This window comes from Bubalus bubalis, chromosome 5 (assembly GCF_019923935.1).
Source record: "Bubalus bubalis isolate 160015118507 breed Murrah chromosome 5, NDDB_SH_1, whole genome shotgun sequence".
NCBI lineage: Eukaryota > Metazoa > Chordata > Mammalia > Artiodactyla > Bovidae > Bubalus > Bubalus bubalis.
In genome coordinates, this window is record NC_059161.1 from 89,388,440 (window position 1) to 89,406,386 (window position 17,947).

Sequence of the window (17,947 nt, forward strand, 5' to 3'; positions counted from 1 at the left end):
AGGTATAGTGCCACGTGAGGCTAATGGCTATATACTTGGCAGCCCAATGCAGCGCAGAGCTGGGTGCCTGAGGGTTTTAACTCCTTGCCGGGAAGCCAAGGGCCTCCTGCACCAAATGTTGGAGCTATTAAGCAGGTCCACTGATACCTAAACGCTGAGCACGCTTTGTGCGCTCGCCTTGTCAAGAGACAGCGGCTCGCAGAGCATCCTGAGCTTCCTTTATAATCAGCGCGGAGGCACGCGCACGCGGCTGTGCGGCGCCCCCGGGGAAGCCCCGCACGGCGCGCAGAGGTTTGCAGACTCTGAGTGCAGGGCGCACCCGCTTCCGCGCTCTCGAGGCCGCCGGCGCGGTCCAGCCATTGGCAGGAGGGGAATAACGGCCCCGCAGCGTCTCGCCCCGCCTGCCCCGCAGCCAGGCCGCATAGACAGCGGCTCCCGGCGCAGCACAGGTGGGCTGGAGAAGCTGGGGAGACCGAGGCGCGCCATCGAGCGGACTCGGAGGTTTGGAACCCCCCCTCGCCGCGCAGTCGCAGCTGCTTCTCTGCGGGGATGGAGGCGGGCGAGGCGCGGGCTACCGCCCGCACCGTATCTGCTTCCTGAGCTTGCTTTCGCTTCGGTCTGGCTCGCCCAGGCCTGAATCCCGCCGCCGAGCCGCGAGAGCCGCGCGGGTGGCCGCGGGGGAGGCGGGGCGCCTGAGCGCCTGCGGGACCCCCGCCCTCTCCCCGCGCACACGTCCCCGGCGCGCGCGGGTCCTGGCTGGCCCGAAAGCCCCCCTGACCTTGGTGTCTCCCCGTGCCAGGTCTGCGCCAGGACCATGGGCGCCGCGCTGGGCACCGGCGCACGGCTGACTCTCCGGCCCGGCCGGGCCTGCGGCGCTGTCCGGAGCTGGGCGCCCCCCGCGCCCGCCCGAGGCTGCCGCTCCAAGGCCCGCCCGGCGCGCCCAGTGCCGCTGAAGAAGCGGGGGTACGATGTCACCAGGAACCCGCATCTCAACAAGGTAACCGGGAGAGGGTAGGAGGGCCCAAGCCGCTCAACCGGGGCTGGCGGGATGGGCGCCCCGCCCCCGGGGCCCCGGGAGGATCCTCCCAGACGCCCTTCCAGGGGAAGCTTGGTGTGACTCGGTTTGGCTTTTTAGCGCCCCTCTTCTGCTTGGAAAGAGGTCACCAATAATGCGGGAGCCTGATTTCTTCACGAACAAATATAGACTGGGTTGAGATCCTCTTAACCATTCGGACCTGGAGTCAGATCTCGCCTTGATGCTTGCTGATTCTGTTGATTTGGGGCAGTTCATTGAACCTGGCCATCCAGGTTTCCTTATCTGTAAAAGCGAAACATTTGGGTCGGGAGTGATGTGAGATTTAAAGAGAAAACAGAGATAGCGTTCTTAGCACAATTCCTGACACGCAATGAAAACAAATATCAGCTAAGGTTCTCATTATTCTGAGAAGAAAAATTTTAATTTGAGCCGGGACAAGAAAGTCTAGAATTATGGAACATTCAGACCTTGAAAAGGCCTCAGAGATCCAAATTCAAACCTTTCCCTTTACAAATGAGAAAACAAGACAAAAGAAACTTGACCAAGGTCATCAGCTGGTTAGCTCTGATTCTGCCACTGAAATCTGGGTCTGGATCTCCGGTGCTTGGGTCAAATTCAGCCCACTGCTGACACGGTGCTTAAGAGCACACACATTTGTTTCTGGGAGTGGAGTTTAGTATCATCGGTGTTAAAATCGAGAAACCTGGGTTTAAGGCCTGTCTCCCAACACTGCCTTATATTAACTTGGGCCTCTCATTTGATTTCTCTGAGGTTCCACTTTCTCCTGCTTAAAGTGGATGTTATGACAGACCCACCATCCCTACCACATTCAGCTGTTGTGACCATCAGATGACTTACTGAATTTGATTTTGACAGTATATAAAGTGCTTGGTAAAGAAGCAGTTACTGCAAGATACAATTCTTCACAATTTCCTTGAATCAGGATTGTGAAATTCAAGTGAGGAAATAGTTGTGGAAAAGGTGTTTTTGAGAAATAGGAACAATTATCTAGATGCTAAGTATCGTTTCCTGCAGAATTAATAGAAGAAGCTAAGAAAGAAAATTTCTCTCTCAACCTCCACCCATCACACTATGATCCCTGCTCACCTCCCCCCCCCCCCGCCCCCACCACCTCCAAGAAACCCTAAATCCTTTGTGTATTACTACTTTGGAATAGGTAAGGTGTTTTACGAATTACGACTTTGTTGGCAGGTGTTAGGAAACTCAAACTAGCCTAGCGAATAAAGGCTTTCTGTAACTGAATGTCCAGAGGAAGAAAGCACTGCAGGCAAGTTTGACTCAGCAGTCCAGATCGTATCCTTACAGATGCAGGTTCTCCAGCTGCCTGCTCGGCTCTTGCGTTGTCAGCTGCATCTTCAGATTCCATCCTGGAGAGTCTCTCACCCCATTGCTGCCACAGGCCCCCGTCTCCTGTTCTCACATCTCACCATCCAGAGATTGAAAGGCACTCGCTTCTGGTGCCTGTAGAAGAGAAAGGACACTTTCTCTGAAGGCTCAGAAAAGGAGTCTTTCTGTCCCATGGACTCTAATTGGACTCCCTTCTACTCTCAAACTGACTACTATGACTTAAGTCAGTCAGTGTTCACCCCTGAATTTAAAGATGGAGTTCAAGTTAGGGGTACCCATACCAGCCGGTTTAGAATAAAGGGGAAGTGTCCTCACCCCACCCCAAGTAAATCTGTGTATTGTCATCAGAGGGAGGAAGGGTAGATGCTGGAAAGCAAAATAATAAATTCCCACTACTGACTCCGATTGTTTTAACATTAATAGCTTTAGAAGGACTAGCATATTCGAATTAGCACTGAATTTTTATGAATAGTTTTAAAAAAAATGAAAGGAGGACTTGAATGTCTTATGGTTTCCTGAAAGCATTCTTGCCCTTGTCCTTTGTCCCTGATATAATTTTTTTTCTCCTAAGTAGGATAAATGGGACGTTATTCATAAATCTAGGGACCTGACCTTTTCATGAAGTTAAAGAGTTTTTGTATATCCTTGAAGTCAGCTGGTGCTAGTCTGGGCTGAGAAGAGTATCTGGGGTGATGCTGAGAGAGCCTGTGGCCTCCCCCATTTGCCCTTGGGGAGGGAAGGGAGACAGCGGAGGAAGCAACACTGCCTGGGCACTGCCCCACACTTCCTCCTGGGGTGCCACCCTCTCGCTGCCCTGCTGATGTCCAGTGCTCGGGCAGTCTCCAGGGAAGGCTTGAAAGCGTGACTTTCCAGCAGCCAGATGGGGAGACTTGCTGAGTTCAACAGAACCACTGAGGTTATCACTAAGAAAACAAGAAAAGGGTGGCTTCGAAAGGGAGACATCCTTAGTGGGCAGTCCTGTGGGTGGATTTCTTTTCTGCTAGACTCAGAGCTCCTCCAGGGCAGGGACCAAGTTTCCTGCATTTGTGGCTGGCACTGGGCAGTTCCTGAAGGCTGTAACAAGGGCGTGACCATGAAGACTAACATTACGTTCTTGGAACATGTGCACTGGTTTTGCCTCCTGCTTTGTGGGTGAGGCGTTTAAGCTGAAGCTTGAGGGCAGGGGGTCATCAGGAGATGGAATTCTCCTAGAGAAGAGCTACTGGACAGGGCGGGCATCGCTGCCATTGTGCAGTCACAGGGTCTGGGCCCAGCGCTGTCGTAATCTCGCCCTGTGATCTGTGATGACTCACGTTAGACCCTCTGCCCATGTCACACCACTGCTGTGAGGATCCCGGGGGAGTCCTGTGAAATCATTTTGGAAAACTGTAAGGCACTAAATATTAGATGATCATTTTGACAAGTTCCAGAATCAGGGTGGGAAAGTCCCTTAGCTATGACCTAGCCTGAAATTGTTCAAACTTCCAGTCGCAACCTATGAGACATGGAATTATCTTGCGGATCTAACCAGCTTTTTTTTTTTTTAAGTTCAAAGACATGGGTTACAATAGAATTAAGAAATAGTAAATGCATTCAAATTTAATAAATATAAGTATTATACCAAGTCACCATGTGAAGTGCCAGCTTTCGCTGTGGACTGTCATTTTAAAATGACAGCTGTCAGAAAGACTGTTGTTTTCATCCAGCCTCTTATTTTCAGATGAAGAGACAGGGTGAGAAAGCCAAGCAATTTCTCGCTTGAAAGGAAGCCACAGAGATTGTCAGTGGTTGCAGAGGTGGGCAGAAGATGCCCACCGTCTGATTTTCAGTCCGCTGAATCACAATGACGGTTCTCATTCACATCGGTTTTGACTGACTTAGACATATTCACGATGAGAACAATTGGAACTAGGTGATTCTGAGTTCCCTACAGGGGTCTAGATCTTCTGATTCACCAAAATTTCTATTTCCTTTTTTAAGATAACAATATTGTGCCTTTCTTCTAAAATTTACATAGTGACTTCTTCTGTTCTCCATATAGATGATTGTGGCAACAGAGTGAATCTTTGATTACACATTACAGAGTATCAGCAATATTTTACCTACATGAAGCAGGAAATGATCAACCCCATTTCATAGGCTGTCTTCGTAGGTGGAATCACCTCCATCCTATTCGCGTGGCAAGTGCGCCCCCACAGCACTGCCGCCTCCGCTTACCTCCAGCCTCTTGGGAAGGGCTGTGCTGTCCCCACGCCCCACACTAGACTCGAGTCCCCGCCCGTTTGTCTTCTCACGCCGTGTGTGTTTCCTTTTGGTGCTGAGCGCTGCCTGCTGTCATGGCTGGTGGTGTGACTTCCACCCTAGACCCCGAGCACCATGAGGACAGAGACTGTCTTGTCACACGATACTCTCTACATCTGACTTGACATGCTCAATAAATATTTGCTCTTTGGATGATCTCAACCGAGTCCTAACCCTTTTCCTCTCAACTTTACGAGCCTTAATGTCACGGCTTTACAGTTTAGCCCAATGCTCTCGTTGCCTGGAGACATGTTTACAAGTAACCCGTTGGGAGGAAATCTACCTACTTGATCTTGATCTTCCCAGACTTCAAGCCATTTCACTGCAGGGGTGTGATATTTCCCAGGCTGGGTCAACCCCCTCCTTTGACCCACGTGCCAGCAATGATTTTTGTCATGTGCTTCCACTGAGCCTTCACCTGCTTCTCTGCAGTTTTTCCTTTTTGTTTGCTTATAGTAGCTTTACGAACGATAGCCCAAGTCTGGAAACAACCCAGATGTGCATTAACCAGTGAATGGCTTAGCAATTTACAGTACAACCGTCTAATGGAATGCTCCATAGCCGTGGTGGGAAGGGGAGTCAACTGTTGATTCTCTGCATTTTTTTTTTTTTTTTTTTTTTAGTCTCTTGAGCTTGATGATCAGGGAAAGAATGAATGAAGGGTGCTTGGTCCAGTCACTGATAATGGACCAGTGTATTTCATGCAGTGGGCCCTTCAAATTGCAGGGCATGGGGACCGTCTTCCCACATGGACTACATGCATTTACATTAGTGGGCATGGAAGCCCTGGGGGGCTGGGCTGCGGTGCTGGGTGCACAGGTTTCAGCTCCATCCCTTCTGTATGCAGTGGTCACTTCTTAGACTCCCACACAATTAGGCTTTGCCTTTGACTGAAGGATGTTTTTGTCCCGTGCCAGTTTAGAACTTTATTTTGCCTCCTTTGGGTTGGGGGGAGTCTGTCATCACACGCTTGGCTCATTGATCAATCAGGAAGTGATGATTGGGTTGTATGGAGAATTTGAGCTTTCTTGGAGATGCTGTTTTCTGTTCAGAGGCAGATGACATAATACGTCTTCTTGAGACCTCTGCTTCTGATGTGGTGTTGGGTTGGGCTTCTTCAATAAAGAAGCAATGCATTATTCAGTAAACATCAGTTCCATGAGCAGCAGTTTGTTCTGGACATGTGCCTCCTGTGCAATGACTCAGGGCATTGAAGCTCAAGCCCTGTTCAGATATTTTAAGAACAAATGAGCAGAGGCGGGTTGGAATGAAATCCTTCCCTGTCAAACACTGTCCTGGCTTCCTGGGATTGATAACATTTGGTGTTAGGGCTTTGTGCTTGAAACAGCTAAAAGAACTTACATTCATTGGGCTAAAAGTTAGGCAACTTTTACAAAGCAAACCCCTGACTCAGAGGCTTAAACAAGATAAAAGCATGTTTCTCTCATAAACAAGCCTGGGTAGGCAATGATGAGCACGTTGATGTGTGGCTTGAGTTTGTTGCTCAGCCATCCTCAGTGTGTATCTTCCATTTCATCCTCCGGGATGGTTGCTCTCGTCTCTAACATTTATTCTATACAGAAGCAAATGTGCAAGGGAATTAGCAGAATTTGGACGTTGCAAATATCACTTTCATTCACATCCAATTGGCCAGAGTTGGTCATAGCTGCAGGAGAACCAGGGAAACATAATCTTTAGCTGGGCACCCATATATCCTGCTAAAAATTCTACACCATTAAGGAAAGAATGAATGGATATTAGGGGAAGGGCTACAAAATGCTTATCTGAAATTTTAACTTGACTTACTAACAGCTTTATCCCAACCTTTAAAATCCATCAGTTTCTCTACATCTCCTCTACAAGCAGCCTTGTTCATACTTTCATCATCTTGTGTCTAGATTAGGCAGAAGCCTTCTCATGGGTTTCCAACTTCTAGTCCTGCTCCTTTCAATCTCCTTCTCTGTCTGTTAACCACACTTTGAGAGGCTAAAACCTTGCACAGGTCCTTGGCCACTCTCTTTCAGACCCCATGTCCAATTCACCGGGTAGTCCTGCTGCTTTGTCTCCAGACCACATCTGGAATCCAGCCTCTGCTCTTACCACGGGTCCCCCACCGACCTAAGGCGCTGCCATTTCTCTGCTGGATGATTACAACGCCCCCTAGCTGCTTCAGTTCAGTCAATTCACTAGCTCAGTCGTGTTCGACTCTGTGACCCCACTGACTGCTGCACACCAGGCCTCCTGTCCATCACCAGCTCCTGGAGCCTACTTAAACTCATGTCCATCGAGTCGGTGATGCCAGCTAACCATCTCATCCTCCGTCACCCCCTTCTCCTCCCACCTTCAATCTTTCCCAGCATCAGGGTCTTTTCCAATGAGTCAGTTCTTTGCATTAGGTGGCCAAAGTATTGGAGTTTCTGCTTCAGCATCATTCCTTCCAATGAATATTCAGGACTGATTTCCTTTAGGATGAACTGGTTGGATCTCCTTGGAGTCCAAGGGACTTTCAAGCATCTTTTCCAACGCCACAGTTCAAAAGCATCAATTCTTCGGTGCTCAGCTTTCTTTATAGCCCAACTCTCACATCCATACATGACCACTGGAAAAACCACAGCTTTGACTAGACAGACCTTTGTTGGCAAAGTAATGTCTCTGCTTTTTAACATGCTGTCTAGATTGGTCATAGCTTTTCTTCCAAGGAGCAAGCATCTTAATTTCATGGCTGCAGTCATCATCTGCAGTGACTTTGGAGTCCCCAAAACTAAAGTCTCTCACGGTTTCCATTGCTTCCCCATCTATTTGCCATGAAATGATGGGACCAGATGCCATGATCTTAGTTTTCTGAATGTTGAGTTTTAAGCCAACTTCTTCACTCTCCTCTTGCACTTTCATCAAGAGGCTCTTTAGTTCTTCTTCACTTTCTGCCATAAGGGTGGTGTCATCTGCGTATCTGAGGATACCCTAGCTGGTATCATTCTGTTTCTTTTGTTTATCTTCCCCACAACAGCCAGTGTGATCCTTTTAAAACAAAGTTTGATCACATCACTCCTCTGCTCAAAACCCTGCAGAGTCAAAGTTCTTACCATGTCCTGTGTGATTTGACCCTCTCTGACCTCTTCTCCTACTTCTCAGTCTCACTGCCCAAACCAAGCAGGCCTCAGATACTCCAAGCATGCTCCCACTTGGGCTCTTTATCCTGGTTATTCCTCTTCTAGAACACACAGCCCCTGCATAGCCACGTGGTTAACTCCCTCACCTTCTTCATGGCTTCTCACTTTCTCAGTGAGACCTACTCAGACCACCCATGGGAAGCTGTAAACAGTCCTTTCAACTTTCTTGGTCCCCTTCATGTGATCTACTTTTCCTCCATAGTATTTGATCCTTCCTAACATACTATTTCGGAGAAGGCAATGGCACCCCACTCCAGTACTCTTGCCTGGAAAATCCCATGGATGGAGGAGCCTGGTGGGCTGCAGTCCATGGGGTCGCTAAGAGTTGGACACGACTGAGCGACTTCACTTTCACTTTTCACTTTTATGCATTGGAGAAAGAAATGGCAACCCACTTCAGTGTTCTTGCCTGGAGAATCCCAGGGACGGTGGAGCCTGGTGGGCCACTGTCTATGGGGTCGCACAGAGTCAGACACGACTGAAGCGACTTAGCAGCAGCAGCAACATACTATTTGGCTTCCCTGGTGGCTCAGAATGGTAAAGCATCTGCCTGCTATGCAGGAAACTTGGGTTTGATCCCTGGGTTGGGAAGATCGCCTGGAGAAGGGAATGGCCACCCACTCCAGTATTCTTGCCTGGAAAATTCCATAGACCGAGGAGCCTGGTGGGCTATAGTCCATGGGGTCGCAAAGATACTGTTTAATTTTCTTATCATGTCTCTTGTTTATCATTTGTGTATCCCCACTAAGCTCGGTTTAGACAGAGGTTTTTGTCTTATTCATTCATCAATGTATCCAAGGTACTTAGAAAAGTTCTTGGTCCAGTGTTTGTTACTCTGTGGGGTGTATATGCCCAAGATCACCTGCATCTGGAATGTAGGTTAGTCTGACATCAACCCTTTAGTGTACCCAGAGGTCCACTTACCATGAAGACTGGGGAAGCACAACACACATGTTCACCCTTTGTTATTTCCAGGTTCACCAGCATTAAACCAAGCCTGGGAAAAAAAGAAACTCTATTTAGGAGACACAGGTGGTGTCTTGAAACCAGAGGTGGCTGGAAAGTCTTTTCTTATAAATGCATTGTTATAAATAGTTGAATTGTCCTCCAAAGATAGTATATTATGTGTGAGATTAACATTTGATCTTTATGAAGATTTCAGAAGTATTGACTTATGTTTATGAATGCTTAATGCAAGATACTAAATGGAATCTATACCCATGTGCATTACTGTAAAAAGATGTAGCTCTGTAAAAAAACTTGGAACTAAATGTGTAAAAATGATCATGTTAGGGCAATGGAATTATGTGAGATTTATTTCCTCTTTATATAATTTTCTTTAATGGTCCATTGTCTTTTCAATTTTAGGCTACAGTTTCTTTGGAAATTGAGTTTCTAGAGCCAAGTAAATAACATTTGGACCAACTTTTGGAAGTTGACCTATCTGTAACACAAAGGTGGCATTCTAATCCTATAGAAATCTGTGTGTGTGTGTGTGTGTGTGTGTGTGTGTGTGTGTGTGTATGTTAGTCATTCAGTCATGTCTGACTCTTTGTGATCCCATGGACTGTAGTCTGTAGACTGTAGTCAGTCTACTCTGTCTATGGAATTCTCCGGGCAAGAATACTGGAGTGGGTTGCCATTCCCTTCTCAAGAGGATCTTTCTGACCCAGGGATCAAATCCGGGTCTCCTGCGTTGCGGGCAGATTCTTTACCATCTGAGCTACCAGGGAAGCCCAGAAATCCCTTCCAAGTAGTCCTATTTCAAGATTTGCTTGCATGTATAATCAGTTATCTTCTAGAGGCAATATGTTTAGATTTATGTAATAAAATGTTAACGGGGAACCTGCCACCTGTTCTAAAAACAGTCATAAACAACAGTAACTAGAGTCTGTAAGCAGCAGCACTGGGGGGCAGATCCCACACAGAAATACATGTCGTCTGGCTCAGACATGGACCAAATGGCATCAAAGTCAGTCTAAATCTGAACTCTTATATAGAGTTTCTGTGGAGGGCTCCACAGGGCTCATCTCCAGCCTCTGTTTCTAGTGTCTCTTGATCTGCTTGGGCCTTTGGAGACTCTGGGGACTATGGCTTTATTTTAGTTTGCATTTGTGTCATTTCTACCAAAGATTTCTTTCATCATCTATTCTCTTCTTTCCAAATACCAGTCTTATAGTGAGGGACTGTGGGGAGGCCTTTTGATTCTTGTGGCTATTGCAGAGGGGTCACTGGTGTACAGCACTTTTGTTTGCAAAGACGTGGTTATAGTCAGCTTCCAGACCTTCACTTTGATGTGTAGAAAGTACATTGGGAAATCCTCTGGGGTGGTGGCCCAGTGCCTCTCTGATGCAGAGCACAAAAGATGCTCTATGACTGTGTGATGAAAATCTGAGGGATAGCCTATGATTGGGGGTGCCAGGGTCAGTGGTTAAAAGCACGCATTCATTCTGTACCCAAATGGTTGCCTGGCAGCCTGGTGAAAACAGAGTTCCTACCAAAAGGACACAGTAGAAGTAAAATGTACTCAAGTCATTTGAGGAGAGGGAGTTTTGGTGGAAAGATCATCAGCTTTTGAGGAAGCTGAATAAAGAAAATCAAAGCTGCAGTTGCTTTTAAAAGTGATATTGAAAGCCAGAGGGACAGGAAGGGATAGAGTTGAATGATTAGCAACTTGAGAATTTTTTTTTTTTTTAAAGCGTTTTGTCTGGATTCTGTATCATTGTTTGGGAGCAGTCTACAAAGCCCGTAGCATAATGGTCCTGGAACACAGTCCCCTGTGGGGTGGAGCTCTGGAGGAGGCAGACCCTACTGGATCCTTTAGTTTGCTTTGGTCTTTCAGGAAACAGTAGGAGGAGCCAGCATCCGTACAAGGTCGCATCCTCTGGGTTGTTGAGCTGTGCAGTGACTTTTCCCATGAGGCAAAGGCTGCCGAGTTCCCTCACGACTTCAGTGGCGCTGGTCTTCATTCACAGTAGACGGTTCCCACTCCTTTCTCTGGCTTCTGAAGGGAGTGTTGAAGATTCCAACCAAGATTATACTGAATTTCTTTCAATAGTAGAATGCCTTGTGGAAGGAACCCAAGTCATAATGATAAGAGCCAGGATTTTTTGGATATACATTGTGCCAGGGTTTGTATTGACTCGTTTAATTTTGTTGTTGTTATTTAGTCGCTAAGTTGCATCTGACTCTTCGTGACCCCATGGATAGCAGCCTACCAGGCTCCTCTGTCCTTCACTGTCTCCTGGAGTCTGCTCAAATTCATGTCCATTGAGTCAGTGATGCTAACCATCATTCTATGCTGCACCCTTCTCCTCCCACCTTCAATCTTTCCCAGCATCAGGGTCTTTTCCAGTGAGTCAGCTCTTTGCATCAGGTGGCCAAAGTATTGGAGTTTCAGCATCAGTCCTTCCAATGAACATTCAGGACTGATTTCCTTTAGGATTGACTGGTTGGATCTCCTTGCAGTCCAAGGGACTCTCAAGAGTCTTCTCCAACACCACAGTTTGAAAGCATCAATTCTTGCATGCTCAGCCTTCTTTATGGTCCAACTCTCGCATCCATACATGACTACTGGAAAAACCATAGAATTGACTCTACTAAGCGGGTTGGCGAGGCATTCCCTGCTGTGGCCCTCTGATGGGCTATGCTCATACCTACTGGCTCTGTCAGAATCAGAATCTTGGAGGGAATTTGAAAGATCGCTGGATGCCTTCTTGTCACCCTCTAAATTTGTGTAATTCTCCCACGACTCATTTGTTTATTTATTAAATTTATTCATTAAAGATTTGCTGAGTCCCTATTGTATTTTAGGCAGGGGAACCTCGGTGGTGAACACACTTGCCTTCAGGGAGCTTACATGTAAGAGGGTGGGGGTAGGCAGCAGTTTGTAAGCAGACAGTTTCCGTTCAGAAGGTCCATGTGATGAGAAGCATCTGTACCAGTGCTATGGGAGCTGGGGAGAGGGGTGTGAACACTTCTCTGGCTGCGCTGTCAGAACCGACACCGTGAAGAGGAGGAGTTGGCAGATGAAGGTGGTGGAGGAGAAGCTGTCTAGATCAAAGCATGTGAGAGAGGACTTTTTCCCTGAGAAGAGCCACCTTTTGTGATTGAATGTGCAGAAATTGAGCAGTAGACCCATACTTTATGAGGGGATCCATTTTCAGAGAGTGAAATCATTTTATGAAACCTCTAATTCTACAAGTAGAGTTAATGATACATCTCCAGGGACTATGGACGTGCCTTTTGATTTTGCTCTTTCCCTCACTTTTGGGTTGTTCAGCCCCTGGGAACGCCATTCACATTGGGTCCATTTATCAAATATTCGACATACTTCAGCTCAGCTCGCAAGGGCTGCCTCGGCCTTGCTGCTTTCCTTGATAATGACCCATGCAAGTGACTCATTCACCCTGCACGCTTCTCTGAGATTTAGCTTATATAGTCCTGGCTCTTTTCTACATTGTGTGTGTGTGTGTATGGTGAGCTATGTCCAACTCTTTGCGACCCCATAGACTGCAGTCCACCAGGCTCCTCTGTGTATGGAATTTTCCAGGGAAAAATACTGGAGTGGGTTGCCACTTCCTGCTCCAGGAGATCTTCCCAACCCAGGGATCAAAGCCATGTCTCCTGCATTGGCAGGCGGATTCTTTACCACTGAGCCACCTGGGAAGTCCTTCTATATCGGGTTCAATAAACACTTACAATGCATGTGTCTGTCTCCACCTGAATGTTGTCCTCAGAGCCAGGACCCCGTCATCAACACAGTGTGGCCAGCACGATGCCTTCTTCATAATATACTCTCGATAAAAATTAGTTATGCGAATCACTTTCACATTCCCTCCTGAAGACATCAGAAACCACTCTGGTCAAGACTAATATACAAGCCCATCTGCTGTCTCTTCTAAAAAGGCTTCCCTTGTGTCTCAGCTGGTAAAGAATCCACCTGCAATGCAGGATCCACCCCTGGGTTGGGAAGATCCCTTGGAGAAGGGAAAGGCTACCCACTCCAGTATCCTGGCCTGGAGAATTCCATGGAAAGAGGAGCCTGATGGGCTACAGTCCATAGGGGTCACAAAGAGTCGGACATGACTAAAAAGATGGTGACAATATAATCATATTTAGATCCCTCCATGGGGCTTGGAGGATTTTGGAAACCAAGAGAAATCTTTTATTTTGGTCATATAAATTTCACGAATCCATTTATTCAAGAGAGTTTTCTGCTCTGATGCAATGCCAGATTTCATTTCATCTAAAGAATAACACATTTACGACCAGATTATATATTCTCATCTTTGAGGCTACTTTAAAGACCCTAGGTTTAGACCTGCTATAATTAGCAACAGATTAAAGGATTCTGGTGATGAAAGACAGCAGTCAGTTAGAATCAACTGTGTGTGACCTCTCCCTGCCCACCACCACCAGGGAACAGCCTGTGACCAGGCAGCAGAGCTCACTGGCTATGATCTAGGGATTTAGAGTCCAAAAAGCCCAAGGTTCCAGTTCCAGCTCAGCCATTTGCTATATGTGTGGTTTTGGGAAAGGCACTTCATTTCTCTAAGCCTCAGTCTCCACATCTGTGAATGGAGGTGATAATAAAATACCCCACTTAACAGAGTGCTGTAATAATTAATGTATGTAAAGTGCACTGTGAGTGCCCAGTTAATCCTTAGTGGACCCAGATCTGTAAAAATTTTCCTCCATTCCTTTAGCATAGTGTGAAGCCCCGTGTGGGCCTCAGAGGTCACAGACCTAATAGGGTTTAGACCTGGTCCTTGCCCTTCTAGAGCAGCCAGTCCAGAAGGAGAGGGGAAGACTGGGAGATCCAAACTCATTCTCTGTGGGCGTGGGTACATCTGATTTTGGCAGAGACATGAGAAGAGAGGAGTGAGTCTGGGAAGAAACAGGTGAGGTAGAGTCTTGAGTGATAATTTCTGAGTACTTGGGTTCCCCTGGTGGCTCAGATGGTAAAGAATCTGCTTGCAGTGGAGGAGACCCAGGTTTGATGCCAGGATTGGGAAGATCCCCTGGAGGAGGAAATGGCAACCCACTCCAATATTCTTGCCTGGAAAATGCCATGAACAGAGGAGCCTGGCAGGCTACAGTCCATGGGGTCTCAAAGAGTCAGACACAATTGAGTGACTGAGCATACATACAGCCTCCATTAACTTAAGCACAGTGCTTTTGAGTCTCTTGTAGAAAGGAGGTGAGTTCATGTTAAACAGCATATGTCTCAGACCTAAACATCTGCTGCCCTGGCTCTTGCTGTCACTCCTGTGTGTCCATCTCGAATGTGTGGACGTGCTCCTGACATCCACCTTCGTCTTGGGATTTCTATTTTTCTCTGCAGTAACATGATTGTGAAGACAGTCCACCAACCATTTGACAGAAAGCTCAACCCTCATGTCAGACCCTCCCTTCTCATCTCTTTTATTTTTGGGTTCTTCCAGCCCATAATTATTATTATTATTATTTTTGGACTGGTGAAATCACTCTGGTCACAGGACAGTGAATAGCTATGCAGTTGCCATCTGATAAAGCAGGCATAGGGAGAGTTGGTGTGAAGAAAAGCCTATTAACAGCCATTTTTAGAAACAGGCTTTGAAATTCACCCGTCAGAGCTGAAAGATTTCCCCTGTTCTCACACTTCAGGAGCTGGCGTGTTTGAGGAACCTCGGCAGTGCCTAGCCTTGCCTGTGTGAGAGGATGGCACGGGTGCCTGTGCGCAGCTGGCCACGTGGTGCCCGGGGGAAAGGCCTGCCCCGCCAGGGACGGTTCAGCCCCCAGGAACCAGCCTTGGCTGCGACACTGCAGTGTCTTGAGCATCCGCGGCGGCTTTTTCGTTTGCTGAGCTGTTGAGTGTTCTATGACCAGTCACTTGCATACAGTCAGCTGCTTCCTCTGGGACTCATAACTGCTGGAATAATAATATTAGAAATAATAATAATAAAAAACACGTATCTAATGCCATGCATGCCAAGTGATCTTATAGGTGCTTTCCATATATTACTTGCAGGCAGAGAAAAAAACACGAAGAAGGTAAACTTTGCCTCCTGTTTCCATGGCCTCTTCTCCCTTACAGATTTCCATTCAAAACATTCTGAGGCTCTTCATGGTATCACTAAGATGTCTAGGGCTACCAGTCTAACGGACTTTATATCTTATAAAGAGTCCTGCTTCCTGATCTGCATCTCATCTCTTCTTTACTTCCTTTCCTGCCTCCCCATTCAACCATCCGTCCATCCATCTGTCTGTTCATGTGTCCATACATCTGTCCATTCATCCAACCATCAAATGTTTATTGAGCACCTACCAGTTACCAGGCATTGTTCAGTTCAGTTCAATTCAGTTGCTCAGTCATGTCCAACCCTTTGCAACCCTATGGACTGCAGCACACCAGGCCTCCCTGTCCATCACCAACTCCCAGAGTCTACTCAAACTTATGTCCATTGAGTCAGTGATGCCATCCAACCATCTCATCCTCTGTCGTCCCCTTCTTCTCCTGCCCTCAATCTTTCCCAGCATCAGGGTCTTTTCCAGTGAATCAGTTTTCAAATCAGGTGACCAAAGTATTGGAGTTTCAGCTTCAGCATCAGTCCTTCCAATGAATATTCAGGACTGATCTCCTTTAGGATGGACTGGTTGGATCTCCTTGCTCTCCAAGAGACTCTCAAGTGTCTTCTCCAACACCACAGTTCAAAAGCATCAATTGTTTGGTGTTCAGCTTTCTTTGTAGTCCAACTCTCACATTCATACATGACTACTGGAAAAACTATAGCCTTAACTAGACAGACCTTTGTTGGCAAAGTAATGTCTCTGCTTTTGAATACGCTGCCTAGCTTGGTCATAATTTTTCTTCCAAGGAGCAAGCGTCTTTAAATTACATGGCTGCAGTCACCATCTGCAGTGATTTTGGAGCCCCCCAAAATAAAGTCTGACACTGTTTCCACTGTTTCCCCATCTATTTCCCATGAAGTGATGGGACTGGATCCCATGATCTTAGTTTTCTGAATGTTGAACTTTAAGCCAACTTTTTCACTCTCCTCTTTCACTTTCATCAAGAGGCTCTTTAGTTCTTCCTCACTTTCTGCCATAAGGGTGGTGTCATCTGCATATCTGAGGTTATTGATATTTCTCCTGGCAATCTTGATTCCAGCTTGTGCTTCTTCCAGCCCAGTGTATCTCATGATGTACTCTGCATAGAAGTTAAATAAGCAGGGTGACAATATACAGCCTTGACGTACTCCTTTTCCTATTTGGAACCAGTCTGTTGTTCCATGTCCAGTTCTAACTGTTGCTTCTTGACCTGCATACAGATTTCTCAAGAGGCAGGTCAGGTGGTCTGGTATTTCCATCTCTTTCAGAATTTTCCACAGTTTATTGTGATCCACACAGTCAAAGGCTTTGGCATAGTCAATAAAGCAGAAATAGATGTTTTTCTGGAACTCTCATGCTTTTTCAATGATCCAGCAGGTGCTGGCAATTTGATCTCTGGTTCCTCTGCTTTTTCTAAATCCAATTTGAACATCTGGAAGTTCACGGTTCACATAATGTTGAAGCCTGGCTTGACCATTACTTTACTAGCATGTGAGATGAGTGGAATTGTGCGGTAGTTTGAGCATTCTTTGGCATTGCCTTTCTTTGAAATTGGAATAAAAACTGACCTTTTCCAGTCCTGTGGCCACTGCTGAGTTTTCTAAATTTGCTGACATATTGAGTGTAGCACTTTCACAGCATCATCTGTTAGGATTTGAAATAGCTCAACTGGAATTCCATCACCTCCACTAACTTTGTTGATAGTGAGGCTTCTTAAGGCCCACTTGACTTCACATTCCAGGATGTCTGGCTCTAGGTGAGTGATCACACCATCCTGATTATCTGAGTCATGAAGATCTGTTTTGTACAGTTCTTCTGTGTTTTCTTGCCACCTTTTCTTAATATCTTCTGCTTCTGTTAGGTCCATACCATTTCTATCCTTTATTGAGCCCATCTTTGCATGAAATGTTCCCTTGTTATCTCTAATTTTCTTGAAGAGATCTCTAGTCTTTCCCATTCTATTGTTTTCCTCTATTTCTTTGCACTGATCACTGAGGAAGGCTTTATCTCTCCTTGCTATTCTTTGGAACTCTGCATTCAAATGGGTATATCTTTCCTTTTCTTCTTTGATTTTCACTTCTCTTCTTTCCACAGCTATTTGTAAGGCCTCCTCAGACAGCCATTTTTCTTTTTTGCATTTCTACTTCTTGGGGATGGTCTTGATCCCTGTCTCCTCTACGATGTCATGAACCTCTGTCCCTAGTTCATCAGGTACTCTGTCTATCAGATCTAGTCCCTTAAATCTATTTCCCACTTCCACTGTATAATTGTAAGGGATTTGATTTAGGTTATACCTGAATGGTCTAGTGGTTTTCCCTCCTTTCTTCAATTTCAGTCTGAATTTGGTAATAAGGAGTTTATGATCTGAGTCACAGTCAGCTCCCGGTCTTGTTTTTGCTGACTGTATAGAGCTTCTACATCTTTGGCTGAAAAGAATATAATCAGTCTGATTTCAGTGTTGACCATCTGGTGAAGTCCATGTGTAGAGTCTTCTCTTGTGTTGTTGGAAGAGGGTGTTTGCTATGATCATTGCATTCTCTTGGCAAAACTCTATTAGCCTTTGCCCTGCTTCATTCCGTATTCCAAGGCCAAATTTGCCTGTGACTGCAGGTGTTTCTTGACTTCCTACTTTGGGTATTGGGAATAGGAGAGTAAATGTGACAGCCACGATCCTCCTCCTTATTGAATATATCGTCTAGTGAGAAAGACAGTAAGGAAACAAAAGTGCCCAGATAGTTTTTAACGATAGAGAACAAACAAACAGGGTATGGCCTGAGAGAATAACTGAGGGCCCCCCTCCAGTGGTGAAGGAACATCTCTTAGGAGGTAACATTTGAGAAAAGACCAGGAGACAGAGGGGCCAGCTGGCGGAGGGGCCAGGCCCAGAGTGCTGTGGACGGAAGGAACAGTATGTGTAGAGCCGGAGACAAGGAAAGACTTGGCCTGGCAGGTTCTGGGAACTGACCACAGGCAGTCCAGT

General features: G+C 46.4%; 1 protein-coding gene across 4 annotated transcripts in view; it reads left to right on the top strand.

Moving 5' to 3' along the window:
• The first annotated feature begins 201 nt into the window (after window positions 1-201).
• ME3 (malic enzyme 3) overlaps window positions 202-17,947 on the top strand; it is a 213,701-nt gene continuing 195,955 nt past the window's right edge. The window contains exons 1-2 of one of the 4 annotated variants that reach the window (XM_044943418.2): window positions 202-501; window positions 800-997. In XM_044943418.2, the coding sequence (XP_044799353.2) occupies window positions 815-997 (183 nt within the window). In that variant the 5' untranslated portion in view covers window positions 202-501; window positions 800-814. The remainder of the gene's footprint in view (window positions 502-799; window positions 998-17,947) is intronic. The other 3 variants (XM_044943417.2, XM_025286189.3, XM_044943416.2) reach the window with 3 other exon arrangements.